Source organism: Cervus elaphus, chromosome 29 (genome assembly GCF_910594005.1).
Source record: "Cervus elaphus chromosome 29, mCerEla1.1, whole genome shotgun sequence".
NCBI classification, from domain to species: domain Eukaryota; kingdom Metazoa; phylum Chordata; class Mammalia; order Artiodactyla; family Cervidae; genus Cervus; species Cervus elaphus.
Window position 1 is genome coordinate 42008776 of NC_057843.1, and position 21225 is coordinate 42030000.

The 21225-nt window shown below is 49.9% G+C and overlaps 1 protein-coding gene and 1 long non-coding RNA gene across 2 annotated transcripts; one reads left to right on the plus strand and one right to left on the minus strand.

The window, feature by feature from the left end:
• Positions 1-257: 257 nt before the first annotated feature.
• Positions 258-14939, minus strand: DMRT3 (doublesex and mab-3 related transcription factor 3). The gene is made up of 2 exons (XM_043891122.1): positions 13956-14939; positions 258-2077 (listed from the first exon to the last, which is right to left on the minus strand). The coding sequence occupies exons 1-2, from the start codon at positions 14404-14406 to the stop codon at positions 1110-1112; spliced, it is 1419 nt and encodes a 472-aa protein (XP_043747057.1). The 5' UTR covers positions 14407-14939; the 3' UTR covers positions 258-1109.
• On the plus strand, positions 14245-15444 carry LOC122686039. The gene is made up of 3 exons (XR_006338611.1): positions 14245-14382; positions 15111-15237; positions 15377-15444. It is a non-coding gene; the product is annotated as an uncharacterized LOC122686039 (long non-coding RNA).
• The last annotated feature ends 5781 nt before the right edge of the window (positions 15445-21225 follow it).

Sequence of the window (21225 nt, forward strand, 5' to 3'; positions counted from 1 at the left end):
CTTTGCTTACTTTCCACACTGTAGATTGTTTCATTTTTACTTTGTTTTTAATGAGATTCTCCATTATATAATCCCTGCTAGCTTGGACTCCTGGGCAGATAACTTGGACAATAGCATACAAAGAGCATCCTCTTACACAGAGAAGGCACTCAGTAAGTATCTGTTGAAGAAACAAATGGATGGAGGAATTGAATTAACTCTCTTCTTGAACAATCAATTCTGTCTTTCTGAATGCGGCCTCAAAGCTTTGCCATTCATATTTCTCAAGCAGCGTCACGTTTAACTGAAACCTTGATCCATGCACTAGTAAGTAGCTTTTTTATCAAGTTTCTATTTTTAGAGATCCTCTTTTCATCGGCAGAAATGACATAAACCAAGATCATCTCCTTAGTTTATTTTTTTCTAGAGTCCTTAGCATGCTACATTAACCTGACAAAGCTTAATCTTGTGTTCATTTCACAATATATTTCATGCAGTTCACAGCTGTGATTAGGTTTACATTGACATTACACATGTTTTGATTCAGCCATGTGAAAAGAATAATTCTTAATGGAGTCTGTCTCTGAAAACTGTCCAAGCTTAAATAAGCATGTGAGCAGTTCACTCTATTAAGTGCAGTCTCTCTTGAAAATGCAAGAAGGATTGTTAGCATAGGAATATGAGGCCCCCATTTATAGTCCGTTTGCAACCAAACCACGTCTTTAGGTTTCATTATACTGAGGAATCCTCTTTTACAGAATTGCTTTCAAGTACACTATGTTACTGATGATTCCAGGTTGAGTCTAGGGGTGGGGCCGACCTTCGGCTTTATGTCCCCAAAGACATCTTCCATGGGCCCAAGGCTTTCCCCAGACCATTCTTAGCATCAGACTCTCTTTGACAACCAACATTCAGCACTTAAGCCACAGAGCAAAGCTATTTGGCATTTTCCAGTGAAGTGCAAGAAATTAAATAAGTTATGTGTTTTATCGCTAAGGTCTAGACTCAAGCAGGGTCACTTTGTCACACGGCAGGAGAAGGTGTGCACAGGTCGTGGCCTCTCCGCAGGGGAGGGGCGCAGGGTTCAAACGCACAGAGGACGCCACCTGGTCACCCCACCGGGCGGCGCCTTAAGATGATGTGTTGAGTACCCGGGAGTCCGAGGAGTCCGACCTCTCGTCATAGTCGTCCTCGGTGTAGATGGGCTGCTTTGACACCATGGGACACCCGTCATCGGGGAGAGCGATCCGAGGGTCTTCGGGGGCGCGGGCGGGGAGGACGGGCGAGCTCCTGAAGACGCTGGCGGAGCTGGTGGGGAAGGGGCTGACGTACTGGGAACGCAGCTGGTACTGCTGCTGCAGCGTCATGGTGTTCCACAGCGTCACGTCGTTGGGCAAAAAGGGGCTCGACTGGTTTCTGGCCAGAGTATTCCTCAGCATCAGAGGGTACCGGGGCGGCTGGGGAAACGGGTGCTGCAGGGGCACGGCCAGGGGGTTGGGGACCACGTTGGTGGAGTCGGCAGAAAACCTCAGCGTGTCGGGGACTCTGAAGGCCGACCCCACGGACCACTTGGACGAGGAGAGGGGGTAGGAGCTCAAGGTGTGCTCGAAGAGGTGCCCGTTGGAGGGCAGCACCAGGCCCTCGGGCTCCCCGGCAGAAGTCCGCTCGGCGGCCGAGGAGGACGAGCGGCTGGAGAGCAGGACCTCCACAGCGCTCACCAGGTCACCCCCACAGCCCTTGAGGATCAACTCCAGCACCGCGGGCTTCTGGTGGGGGAATATCTTTTTCAACACTTCTAGGGGCGGTCTGTTGGCTTTCAAGCTGAAGGGCAGAGACACGGTCCCCGAGGGGCCCTCGATCAGGAGGTGGCTCTGCTCCCCAGGGTACTTGGGGCTGTCGGGCCGGCTCTCTGAGCTGGCCCCATTCTTCTGGACCGTGAACCCCGCTTCGTCCACTGACACGATCTCGGGGCTCTCAGGTGTGAAGCACCCCTTACTTTTGGCCACATCTGGGGAGCTCCTCTGGTCCGTGTCTTTGTCGCTGAAAGTCTCAGCATTGTCAGCGGTGCTGCCGTCCCCAAGTCGTTCTTCTGTCAAATCTGAAAAGCAGAGAACAGCTGGTTGAATCCTCTCCTGGTGTGCAAAGAACACATGTGCTCAGAAGGCCCTACCTGCCCTTTTTGCAAGGGGAACTGCTTCTCTGTGGGTTATAACATACTGCAAGCCGGAAAATTATCCAAACTATGTCATTAGCAAATGGCAAAAAACGAACAAACCCTGTAAGTAAGGATCTAGACACCAGAGTGATTTCTCAGAATGGGCTGTGCAGGAAAGTTTGCCTTCAACACAAAACAGTGAGGAAAGAACCACAACCAAAAACGATGTGGCTATCTAGCAGTAACAGTCTAAATGCAGATCAGACTGGGGATAAACACAATCCAGGGACGAACAGAAAAATGAACTTAGGCTTGTTTTCTAGCTCCTCTTCTCCAAATGAGGGGGCTAGCGCCACCAAAGGACATCAACAGCTGCAATAGCTGGTGCATGACCCATACACCCAAGGGAAATTTTAATATTTTAAAACCATTTTCCCTAGGCAGATTCTGTGTTATATGTGAACACACACACACATATATACATGTGTTATATGTTATAAGTCATCAGTATGTTTCATCAGGATAGTAGAATAACAAGGCAATATGATTACCAGAGTGAAAGAAGCCTCCATACATGGAAACCTTTCCTAAAAGGCCACTCGAGATCCCAGAAGACTTGGTGCCTATAACCCGCACCAGAGGGGAAGCAACACCAGCTGTGAAACCTGGGTGTGGGACAGGATGCAGAGAGGGAGAAACAGATGCTTGGAGAAGGCTTATGAAACTGCCGGGGAGGAAGACCTACCAACGAAACAGTGCGTCCACAACTCCAGGACCTGGGGTGCAAGAAGACCCACCAATGAAACAGTGTGTCCGTAACTCCAGGACCTGGGGTGTGAGAAGCGTATAGGATGGACTTCAAGACATCTTCCTGAACTATGTTTTTTAAAAAAAAAGAGAGAGAGAAACAAAGCTTCCCAAATAAAGCAGAGCTTTGCTGTGAAGTAAACCAGTAAACCAGTTGTAAATCTAACATTTTGGTCTAAGACATAACTCACCCCCTGACGAGGGCTATATGACTGTGCTAAAGAGGCAGAAAGGAAGGAAGAAGTAAGAAAGACTGGTTTGGTTGCAGAAGTAAGTTCTAAGAGACCTTTAGAATAAAGAAGCATATTCTTTATTAAGTTATATACAAGTGGATTTTTTATCTTTCTTAAAACACATACTGGCTGTGTCTACTCACAGCCAATGTAACTGATCTGAAGATGGAAATTATTAATGACCCAATTGTCAGGTTGTAAACAACCGGTTGGCCTGTGTTTTCCACTGCCCCTGCCTGAATAGCCTAATTGTCGCCTCCTCTCTGGGCACACCTGATGATGTGTAGAGAGTCAGCTGGTGAAATTTCATCAAAGCAGCATCTAAAATCCATCTCCTTCTATTTGTTGTTGTTCATTTTAAAAGCCTTAAACAAAGACCCTTTTGTGAGCTTTTTTCTAATATGGGATGTACCTTAATTATACTTGAAAGACAAAACTTTGATTCTTTACAAACCAATAAATATGTCCTAAGCATAAATAAATACTTCCAAAAAAATATCCTTAAACTATATCGGTGAAACTTTCAACTGTAAATCTGATACAAATTCATACCTATCCCAAATTTGCATTTAAACTGCTTCTTTTTCCAATACAAAATATCAGGTGTCAGTGTGGGGACCATCTTCAGTCAACAGGAATGAAGCCATTTTTGCTTTCTGTAACAATTCCGGGATATGTACAAGAGAACTTTTTGCAAGAGAAATATGACATATTCTCTTCAGCAGAATCCTAGGATTGGTGACCCAGTTTTCATCTCCTGGGTTAATGTGGTAGTTGTCTTTGATCCCAAGGAGAAAAACAGCAACAGAAAAGCTTCCACAGGTTCATATTGTAAGCAGGTAGACCTGTCTAAAATTTCCTGACCCATGACCCTATACCTACCTCTTGGTGTTACTCTATCATTAAACACTTGACAATGAGCAGACAGTAACAGTATGTTAACTCAGCACTGAACTCAATGCACAATTGGATCTTGGCCTCTGCTCACTGGAGCTTAGGAAAACAAGTCAAATACTCTCCCGGGGGAAATATGGACATAAAGTAAGGCTTTAAACACTGTGCTTCTCTAAACAATTTTCTTATTTAACTTTCATTATCTATTATTATCAGCATCAAGTACTTTTATCACTGTACCCTGAAAGATACCGAGGGCAGAAAACATCAGCAGATGTAAGACTGGCCCCTAACTTGTGGAATTTATTACCAAGTTGGGAAGATGAAATGCATGTGTGGGGAGAAAGCAAACACATCCAGGGAAAAATTGCTAAGTGGCAAATATGCACACACGGAACACAAATGTTCACAGCAGCTTTATCCACAAGAGACAAAGGTTGGGAGAAACCCAGCATCCATCAGTGATGGATGAACAGATAAACAAAACGTGGTCTATAGATACAATCAAATATTATTCAGCGTCAAAAAGGGATGAAATTCTCACATATGCTACAATGTGGATGAATCACGAATATATGCTAAGTAAAATAAGGCAGACACAAAAGGAAAACCATTCTATGATACCATTTATATAACATACCTAGAACAGGCAAACTCGCAGGGACAGAAAGGAAAACACTGTTGTCAGGGACTGGGGGAGGGAGTAACAGAGATATATTGTCTAAATGGTATTGAGTTTCAGTTAGGGATGATAAAAAGTTCTAAAAATGTAAAGTGGTGAGGGCTGCACAACATTATGAATGTGTTTAATGTCACTATATTGCATCCCTAAATTGGGTTAAAATAATAAAATTTATGTTATCTGTACTTTACTATAATGAAAAAGTCAAAGAAATATGATACACAGCGTTACAGCAATATAAGGGATGGTGAGATTGTTTTAAAGCAAGAAACAGCTGGCTCTTCTAGAAAAGAAAAGGTAACAACAAATTTTTTTAAAAAGCTCTAATTTTGATATTTCAATATTTTCAAAAGCATACTTTCAAAAGCAGTGTGTGAACCTAACTTCCCATTTTAAAAGGTAATTTTTCCCCCACCCTGGATCAGTTGCAGACACTGAAGACGTTTGGGAAAAATGTCTCTCGGTCTATCACCAAGTTCATTCTTCCACAGAATGCTTCAGACTACAGAAGAAGTGACTCAAAGGGCAAGTTTACCCAAAGGAGAACTAAGGAATAATGTTCTGGCTAATCTGCCATATCTACCATTAAGAAAATGTAGTATTTTTTTCAAGAGGGTAAAGGATGCACTGTTCCAAACAACTGGATATTGGATGGCAGGATTATAAACCAGACAATACAAAATTTTATTTTTGAACCTATTTTCCTGATCTGCAGAACAGGCCACAGTAGAATCATCTCTGGTCGGCAGCTTGTCCACCAGTCATGAACCACTGGGAGGCATAAAGTCTCTTCTGCATTTTCTTGTGCCACCTTTTGTACCTGCCACTGTGACATCCCCAGTGCAGCAAGCGCTTGTGGTCACTTCTCAGAGAGTGATGTTGGATTGTACTGATTTGTCCACACTCTCTCTCTGCAGATTTCTGGGCTGATCTGCCTCTCTAAGGGGTGTGCAGGCTATGGCCAAAAAGTGAGAAAATCTAACATGATGTCACAGGAATCAAATTTACAAATTCAGAACATTCCAACCAACCAAGTTCAGCCCAGTTTACACCATATCCAGTGGGAAGATAGAAGCTGTTGAAGGAAGCAGTGAGTGGAACACACCTATGCCCTCCACACACCTGAGCACCATGTAAAGTCCTGCTAAGAGGCGCTGGGTAAACAATCCCAGTCAACATCCAGGGATACTTGGGTTTCAAAACTGGGCAAGGGAAGACTAGGCTCTCACCTTATACCAAGAATAACTCCTTACCCAGCAAAAATGCCTCCAGGGCAGAATATACGATCCCTGCAGATTCATGGTATCAAGTGTTGGTAGTATTGTTATACCTAAACTACAAGTATTGTAAATTATTCTGTCATAAATACAGACTTTCACAAGTAATTATAGAGGGTGAATCTTGGGCCCAGTGATAAAGTGTAATTTAATAACAGGTGTTTCTTTATATCTCTAGATTTTTTTTTTCCAAATGAACTTTATAAAATGCTCCTGTTGGTTTAAAATACAAAGACTTTTCGAGATATAGAAATGTGAAACTGCCAAGTAGCAAAATGAAAAATGAAATACTCTCCAAATGTTTTAACCTCTTTCTTCTTGAAACTGACACCCTAATTCCTAGAACATTAAAGAGTAATAATATATTTCAATTGATAATATTTTTACTCCTAATATACAGGCGCCAAAAACTGCTAGACTAGTAGAAAGAAATCACTCATCTGCTCTTGCAAACTGGTTATTGAAAGTGATACAATTTGCTATTTCTAAAGCTAAACATCTAGACATTTAAAAATCTTCTAGAAGTTCACACTTCAATTTCATATTTTTCATGATGCAGAAACACTCACAGCTATCCCTGAAATAAACTCTTCACAAGGGTGAAGATGTTTTTTGAAAGTAGATACTCAATTAAGAAGGAGATTTTTTCTCTGGAAAACAGTGCTACCAACTTCAACCAACTTCAAAAATATGTCTGTGCCAAAAGAAGCTACAAGACTTTAAGGACAGAAAATGAACACTCACACAAAAATGACTTCCAATCTAAAATTACAGTTTGCAAATTTTAACTTTCTTTAGTGGATTTTTTTTTCATATGAAAATGCAGCTTAAAAAAAAACCCATGTATTTATTTCAGAGATTTTGAGAAAGTCTACCACACATACGAAACAGACACTGTGCTCAAGACACAGAAAAATGAAAAACCCTCCTCACTGAGATGTCGGGGGTTTTAACCCATTGTATCCAATGATATCTACAAAAACAAAATACAGCATCCATCCAGAATTAAAAACAAAAACGCACTGGCATAGGGAGTGTTGCTTGCCAGTGCAAAAGTCACTGGATTTAATTTTTTTCTGTTTGAAATCATGTCACGCATTTTGAAACATGGGATTGTGACATCCTCATCTGTTCACTTGAGCTTTGAGGAACACACCTCTACATAACTGTTTACTGATGGGTTGTTTTCAAAGCACACAAATCTCACAACAATGGCAGGGAAGAAGTCCTGGCTGGATGGTGCTTTCAAAAAAGACCACTGCCCAATCAGAAGTCAAACAGGAGACACGCTTTTTACATTTTCTGTTACCTTGCACTAGAAGTGCTTCACCATAAAAAACCCAATGGATAAAAAGCCTAGCATACAGCAGGGGATGAATGTCAGTGTAAAATCTTTCCTCTTTTTCCTGAGGTGGGGGGAAAACCTATGAAAAGTAAACAGTCATGCTTTTTAAAATCATTGACAACACTGACTTAGTAACATAGAAGAAATAAAGATGATTCCTGGGGACCAATACTCTGGCAGACATTGATTTAGAAAGGGCTGGACGTAAGGAAGGATGGTTTGCAACTGTGGACTTTGTAAACGCTGCAAAAACTTAGTTCTGACCCCTCTTTCTTGAGTCTGAAAGGAATATTTTTCAAGAAGCATGAGGGAAATTATATATAAATATACAAGTATGTTTGGTACTTATAAAAATGCAGCTAGCTACTCATTCAGTTGTCTATTTAACAAGTTTTAAATCTTTTACCATGTGTCCTTGCACTGTGCAAGGTGACTATACAGAGATGATCAAAGCATTTACCTTGTGACCACTGAGAGGCTTACTGTTTACTAATGAACATCTTGCAAAATTTCCAAGTTACCTATGCAATGAGTCGTATTTACATTGAAACACAGCAGGTAACCCAAAGGCCAGCAGTTGGGCAGACTGCTGTATTCATGGGAGGGAATGTTGCTGTAAACAGTCATATAATGGCTACGAGTGGAACATACACTGAACGAAAACAAGTAATAATTACAGGTGGTGGGGCAGAACACTGATCTCAGCTTTGTAAAATTTGGGTCTGCCTAGTCGCTGGCATCAAGAGATTCGAGATGTGTTAGAAAACCAATGATTTGAATGTTAAGTTTTCCATAATATTGTTATTCAGCAGTTGATTGTGCTGATTTTCTTACAGTTGTTTAACTGTATAATAAGATATAAAAAATTAAAAATAAAGCCTGCCTAGTTATGGTTTAGTTTCCCCTCAGTTTCTTCAGAGGACAGTGGTTTGCAGGGCTCAAAACAAGAGGGTGACTCCCTAAAGCCACATGGGACTCTTGGACGCTATGTGACATGATCCCAAGGTGATGGGCCTGCAAGGGCCAGCGTTCCACTACTTGGGCCTCAATCCCTTCCAGGAGAGGCCATGCAAACCCCAATGCAAGGCCCAACCTGCCATCAGAGCCATATGCCACGAGACACGGTCCAGGACCTGAGTGACTAACGGATGAGGGGCTGCAACAGGTTCAAAAGCCAATGGAAGGAGAAAAGGGAGAGAAAGGGGAGGCAGGCAGGCAAGTAGGTTTTCACTGGATTCTGTGCAACATTTCCCAGAAGGGGCTTGGAGTCCTCCAGGCACGTTGATTTATGAAGACTTACTCCCTTTCCCTCTGTAAAGCTGTTAGCTGAAAGTGCTGACTGGCTGCAGTGAAGAATTTCTCATCAATGCTCTTTGATTGTATTTTGCAAACAAAATGCCTGTTGCTTGGTAACATTTCACTTGAGCCTGACCTTCCCCGAAAGCTATTGCTATCAGATTCGATTTACACTGTCCTCCTGTGATTACTGTAATCTTTTAAACTCGGGAGTTCATCCATCAGGGAAAAGAAAAGTTGGTTGTGTAAGTCGAGAACAGGACTATCCGCCAGATTTATAACCCAGAGGGGTGTGCTGTGTGGGGGGGAGAGGTTCTGTCCTGGAAGGCAGGGAAACTCTGGTTCTCAGCTGTGGAAAATGCCCCCGGGGTCCCTCCTCCCAGTGCTCTGACCCACAAGATGGACACCAGTGCCTCTCTGAGCCTCTGGGGGGCAGTTTGGGATCCCCGGGGAGAAAGGGGCCCGGGAGACTAGCCAGAGCTACGCCCACCCCGAGGGCCCACCGGAGGGCAATTGGGCTTGGTCCGCCTCCCAGGCTGGAGCTGCCAGATAAAATCGTCCGCAGGATGCCCAGTGGAATCTGCACTTAGGAAAAACAAACAATGTTTTAGTAGAAGTTTGCCCTGTGCAGTATTTGACGTCCTATTTTTGTGTGTGTTTATTTGCAGGTTTTTTGCTAAATCTGGCACTCTACCGAAGCAGGGAGGCGGCAGGGAGGGAGCGGGGAGCGGGAGAGCAGAGAGGCGAGGCGAAGCTGAACCGGGAGGGCCAGGCGGGCCGGCGGGGCTGAGCGCCCACCGCTCCCGCAGAAGGAGCTGGGGAAGGAGGCAGCCTCGGCTGCGGTGCCCGGGACAGGGACAAGGTCCGAGGGGGAGAGGTCCAGGGCAGCCACAGGCACGCGGCTGCCACGGCCGCTATGGGGCTCCCGTCTGTCCCAGCTCCAGCCCCGGGGTCCCCCACCAGTCCCCCGCACGCACGTGCCGAGCTCAGCGCACGGCCGGGGAGCCAAGGCGGCCCCTGGCCGGGAGAGACCGGAGCTGCCCCGGAGCAGCTGCCCCAGAGCCGGCCACAGGTCAGGCTCGGAAGAGACCAATCAGCCTCGCGTCTTCCTTTTCGTTTGGTTGGTTTTTATGACTTAAAACAAAACCCCTCGCCCCAAATCAAAACATATGAAGTAACCAGACCCTGGTTTAAGTTCCTAGGTACCCTTCATGAAAGACTGTGAGGTCTCCCACCACTTCTCCTGTGCTTCCAGTCCCTGGTCACTGAGCATTTCCCACCCTGGCCTCTGCCCACACTCAGGATCCGTGCAGGTGTGTTTGTGTGTGTGTGTCTTTTTTTTTTTTTAATTAAAAGTAAAATTTAAAATTAGGAAGCTGACAAGACAGGACCTAATCAAGCTGGGACTGAAAAACCCAGAGTAAGCTCCAAGATGTGAGAAAGTGCCGGCCAGGAGGTAAGATAAAATAAAGGCAGTTTTCTGAAATCTCCCAACTTCCCTCCCTACAGGTCTCTTGTTCCACTTCTTTTCTGGAGATATAAACAGGAAAGAAGATCCTACTTTCTTAACCCTGCTCTCTTACTCCTAATCAAATGTGATGCTTTCCATTTCTTTACCTTCAAGAAATTTTAAAACTTGTTCACACATTTCTTTTGATGGCAGAGGTAAACCTAGCATAAGTCAATAGCCACAGACCTGTCCTCTCTCAGCCCAAGGAGACCCGGGACACTCCAGGAAGAAGAGAGAACACGGGGGGAGGGAGCCACACACAGGAATGTAACTTTAGCTTCCCACCTTGGTCATGACCCTTAACTTTCCTGAGCTCTGGAGCCCAGTCCAGAGAGGCAGGCTTGGCTGGTTGAAGCTGCTGACTCAGATACACTAAGAGCTGAAAGATGTTCAAGCTTCCCAAGATATTTTCATGACGGGAAGGAGGAGGGGAGTGAGAAGGACTAAGAGGGAATGGGAGAGAAACGAATCAACAGGAGAGATTTAAAGAAGCTTAGACTAGAATTTTATGTTCCATCAAAATCTACTAATTCCAGGCCAGTCGTAGATGACAGTCAAGCAGCAGGGGAAATGTACTCTCAAAAAGGAAAAAAAAAAATGCTCTAATCCATTGCTAAAAGTAATAATCTGAGAATATGAAATTTCTTCTTAAAACCATTGCCATTTTTAAAAGGATGTTAAACATGATACACCATTAGATAATATAATTCCTGTTCCTTTAAAGAATCTGAAGCATAATTTGGGAAATAAATTTCTTCCAGCTACAAAGCTGGGTTTTGGTATTAATGTTGCTCGCTGTACAAGGTGCTTTTTCTCCAGCAGTTGCCCAAACAAACATTCCCTTCTCCAGGGCATGTGCTTTTCTTAAGGATCTCTGGAGAGGGGGAAAGATACCGTGTGTTTCTGCACCTGCATGTGTAGCCAATAAAAAAAGCCAATGTCTCCACAGCTACGTACTTGAACAAAATCTCCGTAATCCCACAGAAACAAATCTCTATAAATCACCAGCAGATATTCATAGAATCCTAATGGTCTGCGGGGACTTCCCTGGTAGCTCAGCAGTAAAGAATCCACCTGCATGCAGTGCAGGAAACATGGGTCAGACCCCTGGGTCGGGAAGATCCCCTGGAGGAGGAAATGGCAACCCACTCCAGTATTCTCGCCTGGAAAATTCCATGGACAGAGGAGCCTGGCAGCCTACAGTCCACGGGATCACAAGAGTCAGACAGGACTTAGCGACTAAACCACCACCACCCACCAGTGGTCTGTGAACTTACTGTACATGTGGGCCTATGATTCAAATACTGCTTCACTTCCCTAAGTAGTGAGCTACTTGCCCAGGACCACATCTAACAGGCTTCTCAATACTCATGCTATGTTACATACAAACACATCCAAAAAACAACCGCAAAACAATACGTACAGCAACCAGTAGTCCCATCCAGGCAGTTTTCCCTAATTTAAATCCCAAATGGGCTTTCTCTGTATAAAGCATTGCATAGAACTGATCCACTCGTACACCTTCCTTCCTAATGGAAAACAACTATCTAGTCCTTTCCTGCCCTCTCTCATCATCATCAGACTGGTGACTGGCTTTTTTGTTGGTGTTAAATGGAACTATGCGATCGAACCAATTGAAAGAAGAAAACAAAAGTTACATAAATAATACCTGCAAGGTACACAGCAGGACCAGTTGGAGACTGAGCTGCTGGTCCCTGACAGTCTAGTCCCCCAAAGTCATCACTCCAGCCTCTTCTTGTGTCAAATCCTATTTTCCTTGGCAATTACTTGTTTTCGATTTGAAAGGCTCAGGCTCTCCTGGAACACTTGGCTCCCGGTGAAAGAGAGCGAGTGCAGAAAACCCAGGCTTGTATCTTTCTCCAGCTGCAGCTGCTGCTCTGCCTTTTTGCCTGCCCTCACTCCCCACCTCTCAGGGCTGTTTTTGGTTTAGAAAAGGTGAACTTTGGCTATCCCAGAGAACAGGTGTGAAGAGCACAGGGTGTGAAAGGAACCCCCTCTTGGACAGGGACCCCAGAACCCAATGCACTATTATGGGGGTGCTGCCTGCACTGTCACAAACGCTGCCCTGCCCGAGTGTTGGGGGAAAGGGAGACAGAGGAACTGGCAATGGGGAGGTCCAGAAAAGTCACTGGCATGGATCAACTTTGAGAACCGAGACAAAACTCACCTAGTTACCTGCCCTAATTTAACAGAGAAAAACAAAAAGAAGCTTCTCTCCCCTCCCCTCTGACTCCTCTATGGCAAACCTATAAAACATGAAGAGATCACACTGACAAAAGAGTCACCTGGAAGTGAATGGACATACTCAGGAAAAGGCTTATATCCTACCTCAGATTAAACAGTCACAAAATCCACATTCAGTGAACCCACTTCTGTCCTTAAAACACCCAGTTCTGCTCTTCACATAAGATGTTCTCAGAGGTCGGGTGTGCAGAGCGTAACTGAGGAACAGGGCAGCAGAACTGAGCCTGCAGGGCAGCCCACCAGCTCATCCCCAAAATGGCATGTCCCCGGCTCCACCCAGCAGTCCAGCGCTCCAGAAAGCCTCTCTCCAGAAACCAGAAGTATTGCATTGGGGTGGGAGGGGCGCAATTAGGGGTAGGCAGAAGCTCTCCCATTAGTTCCACCCACAGGGCGGCTTGGGTCCTTCCAGAGCCTTCCACTTCTGAGTCCCAGCATACCTCTCAACCTCTCCCTGAGAAGATGGCGATTCTTTCCTGTGCACATCTGCCCCAGAGAAAGGGAAACACCAAACACCTGTCCACTGAATTCCAAGAGGTTAAAAACCAAAAGAGCACTTGGGCTGGGCAGGACAGTCGCAAGCTAGTAAGTCTCCAGGAGGAAAGGCCCCAGTGGGGTGTGCAAGGTTTTGGTGGCCTGAAGGAGAGAACCGGATAGAAAGGTGGGTAGGGGGATCTATGCAGCTCCAGGACTCAGGGCAGATCCCTGCTCTCTAGAACACAGCAGAGGAGGGGGAGAAGGAGAGAAGGAGGACTGGAGGAGGCCCAGCCCCCCCCCCCCCCCCCCCCCCCCCCCCCCGAGAACTGGCGAAAGGGCTCTCTAGGCATGGCCTTCCTCACTGTAGGTCAGGTTTTGTCTTTCTTTAAAACCACAGACTGCAAAGGTCTGCCTGCGAAATGGTGTTACAGGACCTGAACTTCTGCAAAAGGAATTGGCTGGCTCTGGGTGCACCAGATTGAGTTCCCGCTAAAAGTTTTGGGAGTCTTTCTATTCCCTTTCTACTATTGCTTCTAAACAGGGTTTCCTTCAGCAGACTACTAGTAAGGCTTCAGGTTCGCTCCAGCTACCGGGTGCCGAGAAAGAGAAAGTCGCCCAGAGTAGGCCAAACCGTGGGCCTGGGCTCCTTCTCTGTCCTCCCGTCCCAACCTCCAGATGCGAGGCCTCTCAAGCCCACAGTCGGAAAGCCTGGCGGTGTGTGCGCCCGCGTGGATTTTAATCTGGTCCTGTTTCGACCTCTTTATCCACCTGTCCCCTTAAACTTAGAGAAGGCACTTGGCGAGCCCGAGGCGCCTCTCCCGAGGGCACCTAGGTTCTACCTCCTACCTCGCCGGGTCCAGACTGAGCGCCGCTTCTGCCAGGGAGTAAGGACCGGCTTGGCTGGAGTTGGGGGGGAAGGTCGCGCCCAGCCCACTCCCGCCACACTCGCCTTCGGGCCTACCGGCCAAAGCCTCCAGAGCTGCTTCCAAGTGTTTCCGCCCAGGCGCCAGCCCGGCCCGGCCCCGCCGCGGCTCTTACCTGGCTTGGCGAGCGGCGCCTGCAGCGCCCCGGGCGGGGGCTCGGCGGCCCAGCGCAGCGCGGCGGCCGCAGCCAACTCGGCGGCTGGGCGCGACGGCGGCTGAGACGGCTGCGAGGTCGGCGGCGGCTGCGGGGCGGCGGCCGCGTCTCCCGGCGGCGGGGGTCCCGGCAGGGCGCGCAGCGAGTCGGGGATGAGGCTCTCGAGGCTCTCGTTGGCCTGCTGCCTGCGCAGCGCCACCTGCGCCGCCATGACCCGCTGCCGCTCGATGATGAGGATGCACTTCTCGCAGGTGCAGTCTTTGAAGCGGCAGTAGCGCTTGTGGCCCTTGAGCCAGGACAGCACGCCGTGGTTGCGGCAGCGCGCGCACTTCGGCGTGCGCTGCAGGGGCGCCCGCGGCGGCTGCGACACCGGGCCGCCCATGTACAGGTAGGGGGAGCCGTAGCCGTTCATGCCCCGGGGCCCCGACAGAGCCGGCAAGCTGGCGGCGGGAGCCGGTACGGGGCCGCGGGACGGCGGGGCCGAGAGGCCCTCTCCAAAGCGGCCTCCGGGCGGCGCAGTCCTCGCTCCCGCAGTCCAGGCGGCCTCGAGCGCTTCGGAGGGGCTGGAGGGGCCGCGGCCGTCTTTACGGCTCCCGGCGGCGCTTCCCCAATCCCGAGTCGGCCGAGTCTCCTCCCGCCGCTCCTTTGGCCGGCACGTCCTCCCCGGCCGAGGCGCGGCGGCGGTGCCGGGAGCCGGCGGGAGCTCCAGCTAAGGTCTGAGGCGGCTCGTCTGCGGCTCCCGCGCGCACAGCGGCCGGCACGTCCTCCGCCGCCCTCCCCCTCCTCCCTCCCCCGCCACCCCCACCTTCGGGGTCCGGGTCTCCTGGCACTCCACCCCACTCCACTCCACGCCTCCTTCCTTTCTGCCCGCGCCCCTCGAGTCCCTTGCTTCGCTCTCCTTGCTACCTGCCGCCGGGCCACTCTCACGGGGGCGCTCACGGCCCCCTCCTCCAGGCTCCCCGCGCCTCCCCAGCCTGCACCGGAGGGACTGCAGCACTCGGGACGCGGCAGCGCCCGAGGGGCGGGGAAGGGAGGACCGGCGCGGAGGAGAGCTAGGGTGCCTCTGGGCTAGGCGGGTGGCAGCTCCCCTTCAACTCTCTTCCCCCCTCCCTCCAGGCCCGATTTGGCGGCACTCGGCCCAAGGCGGCTTTCATTCCCACACTGGGCCACAGAAACACGGCTCGTGGAGAACCGGAACCTATCTGAGCGCTGCGGGTGCACTAGGGTCCCGGCGCGAGAAGAGGTTTTAAGTTGGGGGGAGCCAGGCCCTGCGGCCACAGGCTGGAGGAGTTGGGGGTAGGGCATCGGAACTGGTTCGAGAAATGGGGGCTTTCTTGATTTCTTTTTGCAACATTTTTTTTTTTTTCCTTTTGCCGCTGCAGAAGAAAATGCTTTTGAAAACTTGCTGGTCCAAAGACGACGACCCGTTTTTCAGGCTCCTCCCTCTGTGGCGCAGTTTACTTTTCTACACCTCCACGTTGCAATAAAAAATAAAGTCTCTGTGCTGAAAAGCCGGCAAGTGCTCTTTTGGAGTTTATGTTTAAGCACTGGGTCTAAACTTTCAGACCGCAACTGGAGGGGCCACGCTAGCGCCCCCAAAGTTACCGCATATGATCTGCCCTCTGCCCAAGGGCCTTTGAGAGATCAAACGGAGGTCTCACATGACCCCATTCAAATGCCCACGGACTCAGCAATCTAGTTCTGAATAAGGGATGGGGCCATCCCCTCACCCCAGTGTCTTTGGGTACGGGTGGGTGGGAGAGGACCTTTGCACAAGACGACAGCATAAAACTTTGTTTAAAGTGATACTTGTGTGTATGGGTTTGGCCTAACGCAGAATACCTCCACAAACGCACAGAGATGCTCCCCTGATGCGAGAAAACAAAAATAAAAACCAGTGGTTCCTGCGGCGCAGGGTAGCACAACGGCTCAGTGCGAAGAGGGGAGATAGCAATCCTGGAGCAGTCAGTTGGCAGGCTTCAGAGAGCGCACCCTTAATTCATCTCTTGGCGGTCTGCACGAATCCAATGCGAATCCGGAGCGTAGACCAGTCGGCTGAAACGGTCAACCGGTCGGCGCCTCTCAGCTTTACTCTGCACTGCTCTGGAAGCAAACAAGCAACCCGAAAACGTCCGTGTGTGTGCTGTGAATTCAAGTACTACCAGGCGTTCCAGCAGCCAACCCTCCACCTAAAAGGGCGATTCTGGGAGGGGAGTAGGTTAAAAAGCGAACCTGATTGTGTATGTTTCCCTTGAGGCCCTTGGCTGCCCCCCACCCTCCCCATTTCAGACCTGTGGACCTCGTGGGGCGAAGAAAGGAACCCCCAGCAAGAGACTGCTAACCTTGGGAGGCTTGCCTCCAAAACTGCTTAGGGCACAGACCCCTTAGTCTTACTCCTTACCCCCACCATGTCATCAATGTCTCCTCCCAAACTTCCAGAGGAAAACAAGCCTTAAGGCACTAGAACTGGGAGGAACTTCCAGAAATTCTCAGGACTGGAGGCCTGGGTCACCCGCGCCGTGGCCCAAGGCTTGGAAGTGGGAAGTTCACAGTGAGAGACACATAGAAGGCTCAGAATGACACTGAATCTGGGAACTTCTGCAAGGAAATCTCTAAATCTCTTGGGAATGCAGAGACCACAAACTTTTCAAAGCCAGATTTCTCCCAGATTTCCTTCAAATAAATTGTCAGCAAAACCAGGAGTATACGAAACCTGAGAGTAACAATTTTTTTTTTTTTTTTTAAAGAAAAGCATCAGAGCTCAACACCAGGTTTGGGGGACATTTCCACAAGGCGACCCACTCTCCCTCAGTCACCTAGTCACCCTACCCCTTTGCCACTCAAACAGTCTTGCATTATTTGGTCCCCGGGGCCCCATTTCACTCCAGTGCACATTGGGGGCTGAGACCTAAATACTCATTTGATATAGCGCAATAATCCTTTTCTCATATTTGATGGGAATGTTTTCCATATCCCAGTATTTGACAACATCTCCCTATAGGGACAGGTTTGTATTTATGTTGGTAAAATGTCCCCTGCCTCAAAGTCTATTGTAACCCAACACCTGACAACCCCGAGTCCCATTTCTGTTTGCAGAAAGGGTTTATTCAAGCACATAATGGGATCCCAGCAGAAAGCCTTTCAGAACAAGGGGCTATGGTAAACTTCACCACATGAACTCCGTTTCCAGGGCTATTAAGCTTTTAATTGGAAAATAGCAGAGGAAATTTCAAGGTGACTATAACGTGTTAGTAGTTAGTGTGGAGAAGAAAAGCCGGAGCGGGGATGAATGTAGAAAGCATATGGTCCGAATCACATTTAGGAGGAGCGGCCTGCCGCTTAGTAGAAGTAAGTCCCGGCGGCTTATATACTTATGGGAAAAATCATCAAAGAAATTGGAAAGGGAGCAGGGAGGGTTACAAGTAAGTGTAACCTCGCTAGACTGGATCCACTCAGTCCTGCTCTGGGTGGGTGTGGGTGCGCGCGCGCACGTGTTTAAACCACATTAACTGGGTAAAGCTGTGTGTGTGTGTGTGTGTGTGTGTGTGCGCGCGCGCCTGTGTTCAAACCACAATTAACTGGGTAACGCTGTGATAGGTATTAAAGGGTCAAAGGCTGTAAGACAAGTGTGCATGTGTGGTTCTTTCTCTTGGCGCACACACAATCTCACGATGTGTGTGTATCTAAAAGTTAAGAACGCAGGTGCCCGTGCTCAGAAACTGAAGATGTCCTGACGGGAAGCTGCCCCTCACCGCGAGCAACACTTAATCAAAAGGACAGTTTCATATTGTCCCGGATGTATAAATACATCAGGAAATTTTCTGCTTTGCTGGATTCTCATGGAGAGGGAGGTCAAGGTTCTTATACTGCTGTTTAAACCTCGACCACGGTGACACTGAAGGCTGGCGCATGTAGAAAGCCTTTTCATGTTTTTATTTTTTAGAAAGCCCTTTTAAAGCAGGAAAACGAACTCCCTCTCCCCACGCGAGAATTTTTCAGCTCTCACCCTGTCCGTGCCTCTCAGCATCACACTGGCCAGCTTCACATTGAAAGGGGGCAACAAATGTCCAGTGAGGCATTTGTTTCTAGAGGGGAAACCAACAATCGACTTCTTGAGGTGACACTGATGCCCCGGTCTGCCACATTTGGGAGAGACTCCTATACACCCCATGGATCCCCGGAGTCACCCTCTGGGGCTCAAGACAGAGGGTAGAGGCCGTGCGACCACCGAGGGATTGAACCTGCGCCTGTCGGGCGGGGGACGCGGCTAAGCAGAAGGAAGATCCTGGACAGTCTCGTCCCACACCATTTTGGCATCAGGCTGCCTTAGGATCTCGGCGGCGGAAGCTTTTCGGAGCAAACGGGACCTAAAACGGCTTGCAACCCCGCCAGCCCCGTACGGACGCGGCTGCCTGGTCCTTCGTATTCTAGAACTCTGGAAACCAGCAACTGCTCGCGCCAAGGTCGCGCCTGCCCCCACTATCTAAGGCGGCTGCAGGGGTGTCGCTCCCGCACTGCAGCATCTGAGGCGCGGCGACACACGCCGAGTGCTCCCCCTGGGCCAGGGCCGCGGGGCCCGAAGGCGCCCGGGGCTCCTGGGCAGAGTCGCTCACACCCCGCGGGCAGCAGGAGGGCGTGTGGGGACCCGGGGCGGTCAGATCCCTACACCGTTTTAGAAGAGGGTCGCCTCAGCGGCCTGACGACCCCGTTTGTTTCTGTGCCAAAGGAAAAGGAAAGCGTGTACCCTCCGACCTGAAACGAGAGCAGCCCGGACTTTAACACAGTTTTAAGACAATCTTTCCTCTGCGACTCCAAAAACCAAAAAGGGTGGAGGCAATAATTTTTTAAGTAAGTTAGAGCAAACTTCAAGAAACAGGAGTTTCTTTTCCCCGGAATACTTGCTTTCGGGGCGCTAGAGCAATGCCCCAGGACAAGCCCCCTTTCCAGAACTCTCTGCCGACTCATCTGCAGTGCCAGAAGAAAGCTCTGCGGGGTGATGTGAGAGAGGTGAGGACTTCAGCGTTGAAGTCCCTTCTCGATTGGAGCGGCACGATAATAAACAGGGAGAAACGGCCGGCGCTGCTCGCATGTCAGGGAAAGCTGGGTACGAACGCCATGCACCGAGACCAGACCGTCAGAACAACAACGCTGCAAGGCCGAGGCGCGGTGCGGGAACCGAAAGGCAGCCCACCCTAAGAACCTAGGCCCAGACTGGCTCACCTAGCCCCCACCAAAGCCTCCAGGGCGGAGCGACTTCCGGAGCACGCGGGCCCCACCCACCTAACGCCCCGCCCACTCTCCCAGAACCCTCTTGCGCCTTCTGGGCCGCAGCTTAAAACTGCTGCAAAGTTTACAGGCCGTTTGGCCAGGGGTAGCGGAAGGCACTTAAGGAACACTTGACTGAGTGAAGGCCTCGCTTTTCCCGGGGCGGGGGCGGGGAGAGGCGTCTTTAAAAGGCGAGAATAAAAGATTCATTGGCGACTGAGCTTACACGTGTCTGGCGCGCAGCAAAGGTTTCAGGCCTTGTTCGCGTGCGTGTACGCAGGGGGAGCTAGCAGGACAAAAACCCACGCGTTTCCGGAGCAAACCTCCCAGAGGGGCGGCGGGCTGGTTGCGGCGACCCCAACCGGCAGGGCGGATACGGCGCAGTGCCGGGAGCTAAGGAAAACCCTGCGCTCGACAGGCTGCCTTCTGAATTTCTTGTGACACGAAGCACGTTCTATAAAGCGTGCCAAGCGTGGTGCTAAGCGTCAGATGCGGGGTAGTCTACGTGTGCACGTGAAGCCAGTTCAGCACTGGTTTCCCGGAAGCGGGGAGAGGGCTCAATTTCTACGCCTGGGTCGGAATCTAGTTTCCACTAGGTGTCCGGGAGACGGCTTTGTGCGGGCTCCGTGCGTCGGCTTTTGGCGGGGGGGCGGGGGGGTCCCCGTTCCCCGCTGCGGGTTTAAGCAGGGCTAATGGCAGCAAGGTCAGGGTCATCAAGAACGCCCTGGGCCCCGCAGGCCGCTATCCCTGAGACCCTAGTTCCGCAGCACACTAGTGGAGTGAGAACCAGGGACACACTGAAGGGGTCACGGGTCCCGGGAGTCGCGTGCTCCGGAAGGGAGGAAAAGTCGCTCCTCATCCCCAACCACTCGGGAGTCGCAGGCGGTCCTGAGGTGGTGCTCTGCCAACAACATTCAAAAAAGGAAGGCCTGGCAAGCCTGCCTCGGTTTCCCCGCACGGAAGACAGCACCGGTAAGGGACAAGCACATGGCCCCCGGCACGCCCACACCTGCACACGCGGGGTTTGGGAGAGGCCGTGGCCTTGCTGTTACAGGTCTCCATTCAAGGGCGCAGAGCTGAGAAACTGATCGCCCCTCAAACGTGGTTATTAAAATACGGTTAAAATCCAGCGGCCCAGTCACGCAGTCCGTCTGGGCCTGGCCCTTCTGGTGCTTTCCAGCCTAAGAGTCAAGAATAAGCCTCCAGGAGGAAACGTGAAGATCGCAGGTCCACTTCACCCTACCAGGTGCGGGAAGGAAGCCCCAGGTCCCTCTTTCATGGGGCTATCCGGGGAGAAGAAAGAAGCAGCCGAATTTCCTCGACTCCGCCTGAACTCATCGCGGTCCTGCGGTGTGGTCCTCGCGCTAGGAGTGGCCCTTCCAAACCGGAGCCCGGCCCCGCAGGAGCACCCAGGTGCTCAAGGGGTGCTCGCTCTAGGCTCTGAGCGCTGGCTAACGCACTTATCCTGGCACCGCCTGGCTTTTCAGAAATGTTCGCATGTTCACAGCGAAGAGGGCTGTGATGGGAGAGGAAACACACACTCACACCCACCCACCGAGGGGGCCGTGCCGAACTTCATCAAAGTGAAAGGCGCTCAGTCGTGTCCGACTCTTTGCGACCCCATGGACTATACAGTCTATGGAATTCTCCAGGCCATAATACTGGAGTGGGTAGCCTTTCCCTTCTCCAGGGTATCTTCCCAACCCAGGGATCAAACCCAGGTCTCCCACATTGCAGGCGGATTCTTTACTAGCTGAGCCGTAAGGGAAGCCCATCAAAAACACCCGACAAAATAGTGTGTTGGGTGGGGTCATCTATGGAACATTAAGTATACGAAGACTACTAGATTCGCAGAAGCCAGGATTATTCAAATAAATGGAGGGGGTGTGGGCCGTGGGCAGGGAGTGCGAAGGTGAGCAAGGGATCTTCATCCCAAGAAGCCACCATTACCGCCTCGGAAGGGGCG

Excerpts from the sequence above, each read along its gene's own strand:
- DMRT3 (XM_043891122.1), bottom strand. The coding sequence starts at position 14,406 with ATGAACGGCTACGGCTCCCCCTACCTGTACATGGGCGGCCCGGTGTCG. Across the intron at positions 2,078-13,955 it reads GGCGCCGCTCGCCAAGCCAG|ATTTGACAGAAGAACGACTT; the intron begins GTAAGAGCCGCG and ends TCTGCTTTTCAG.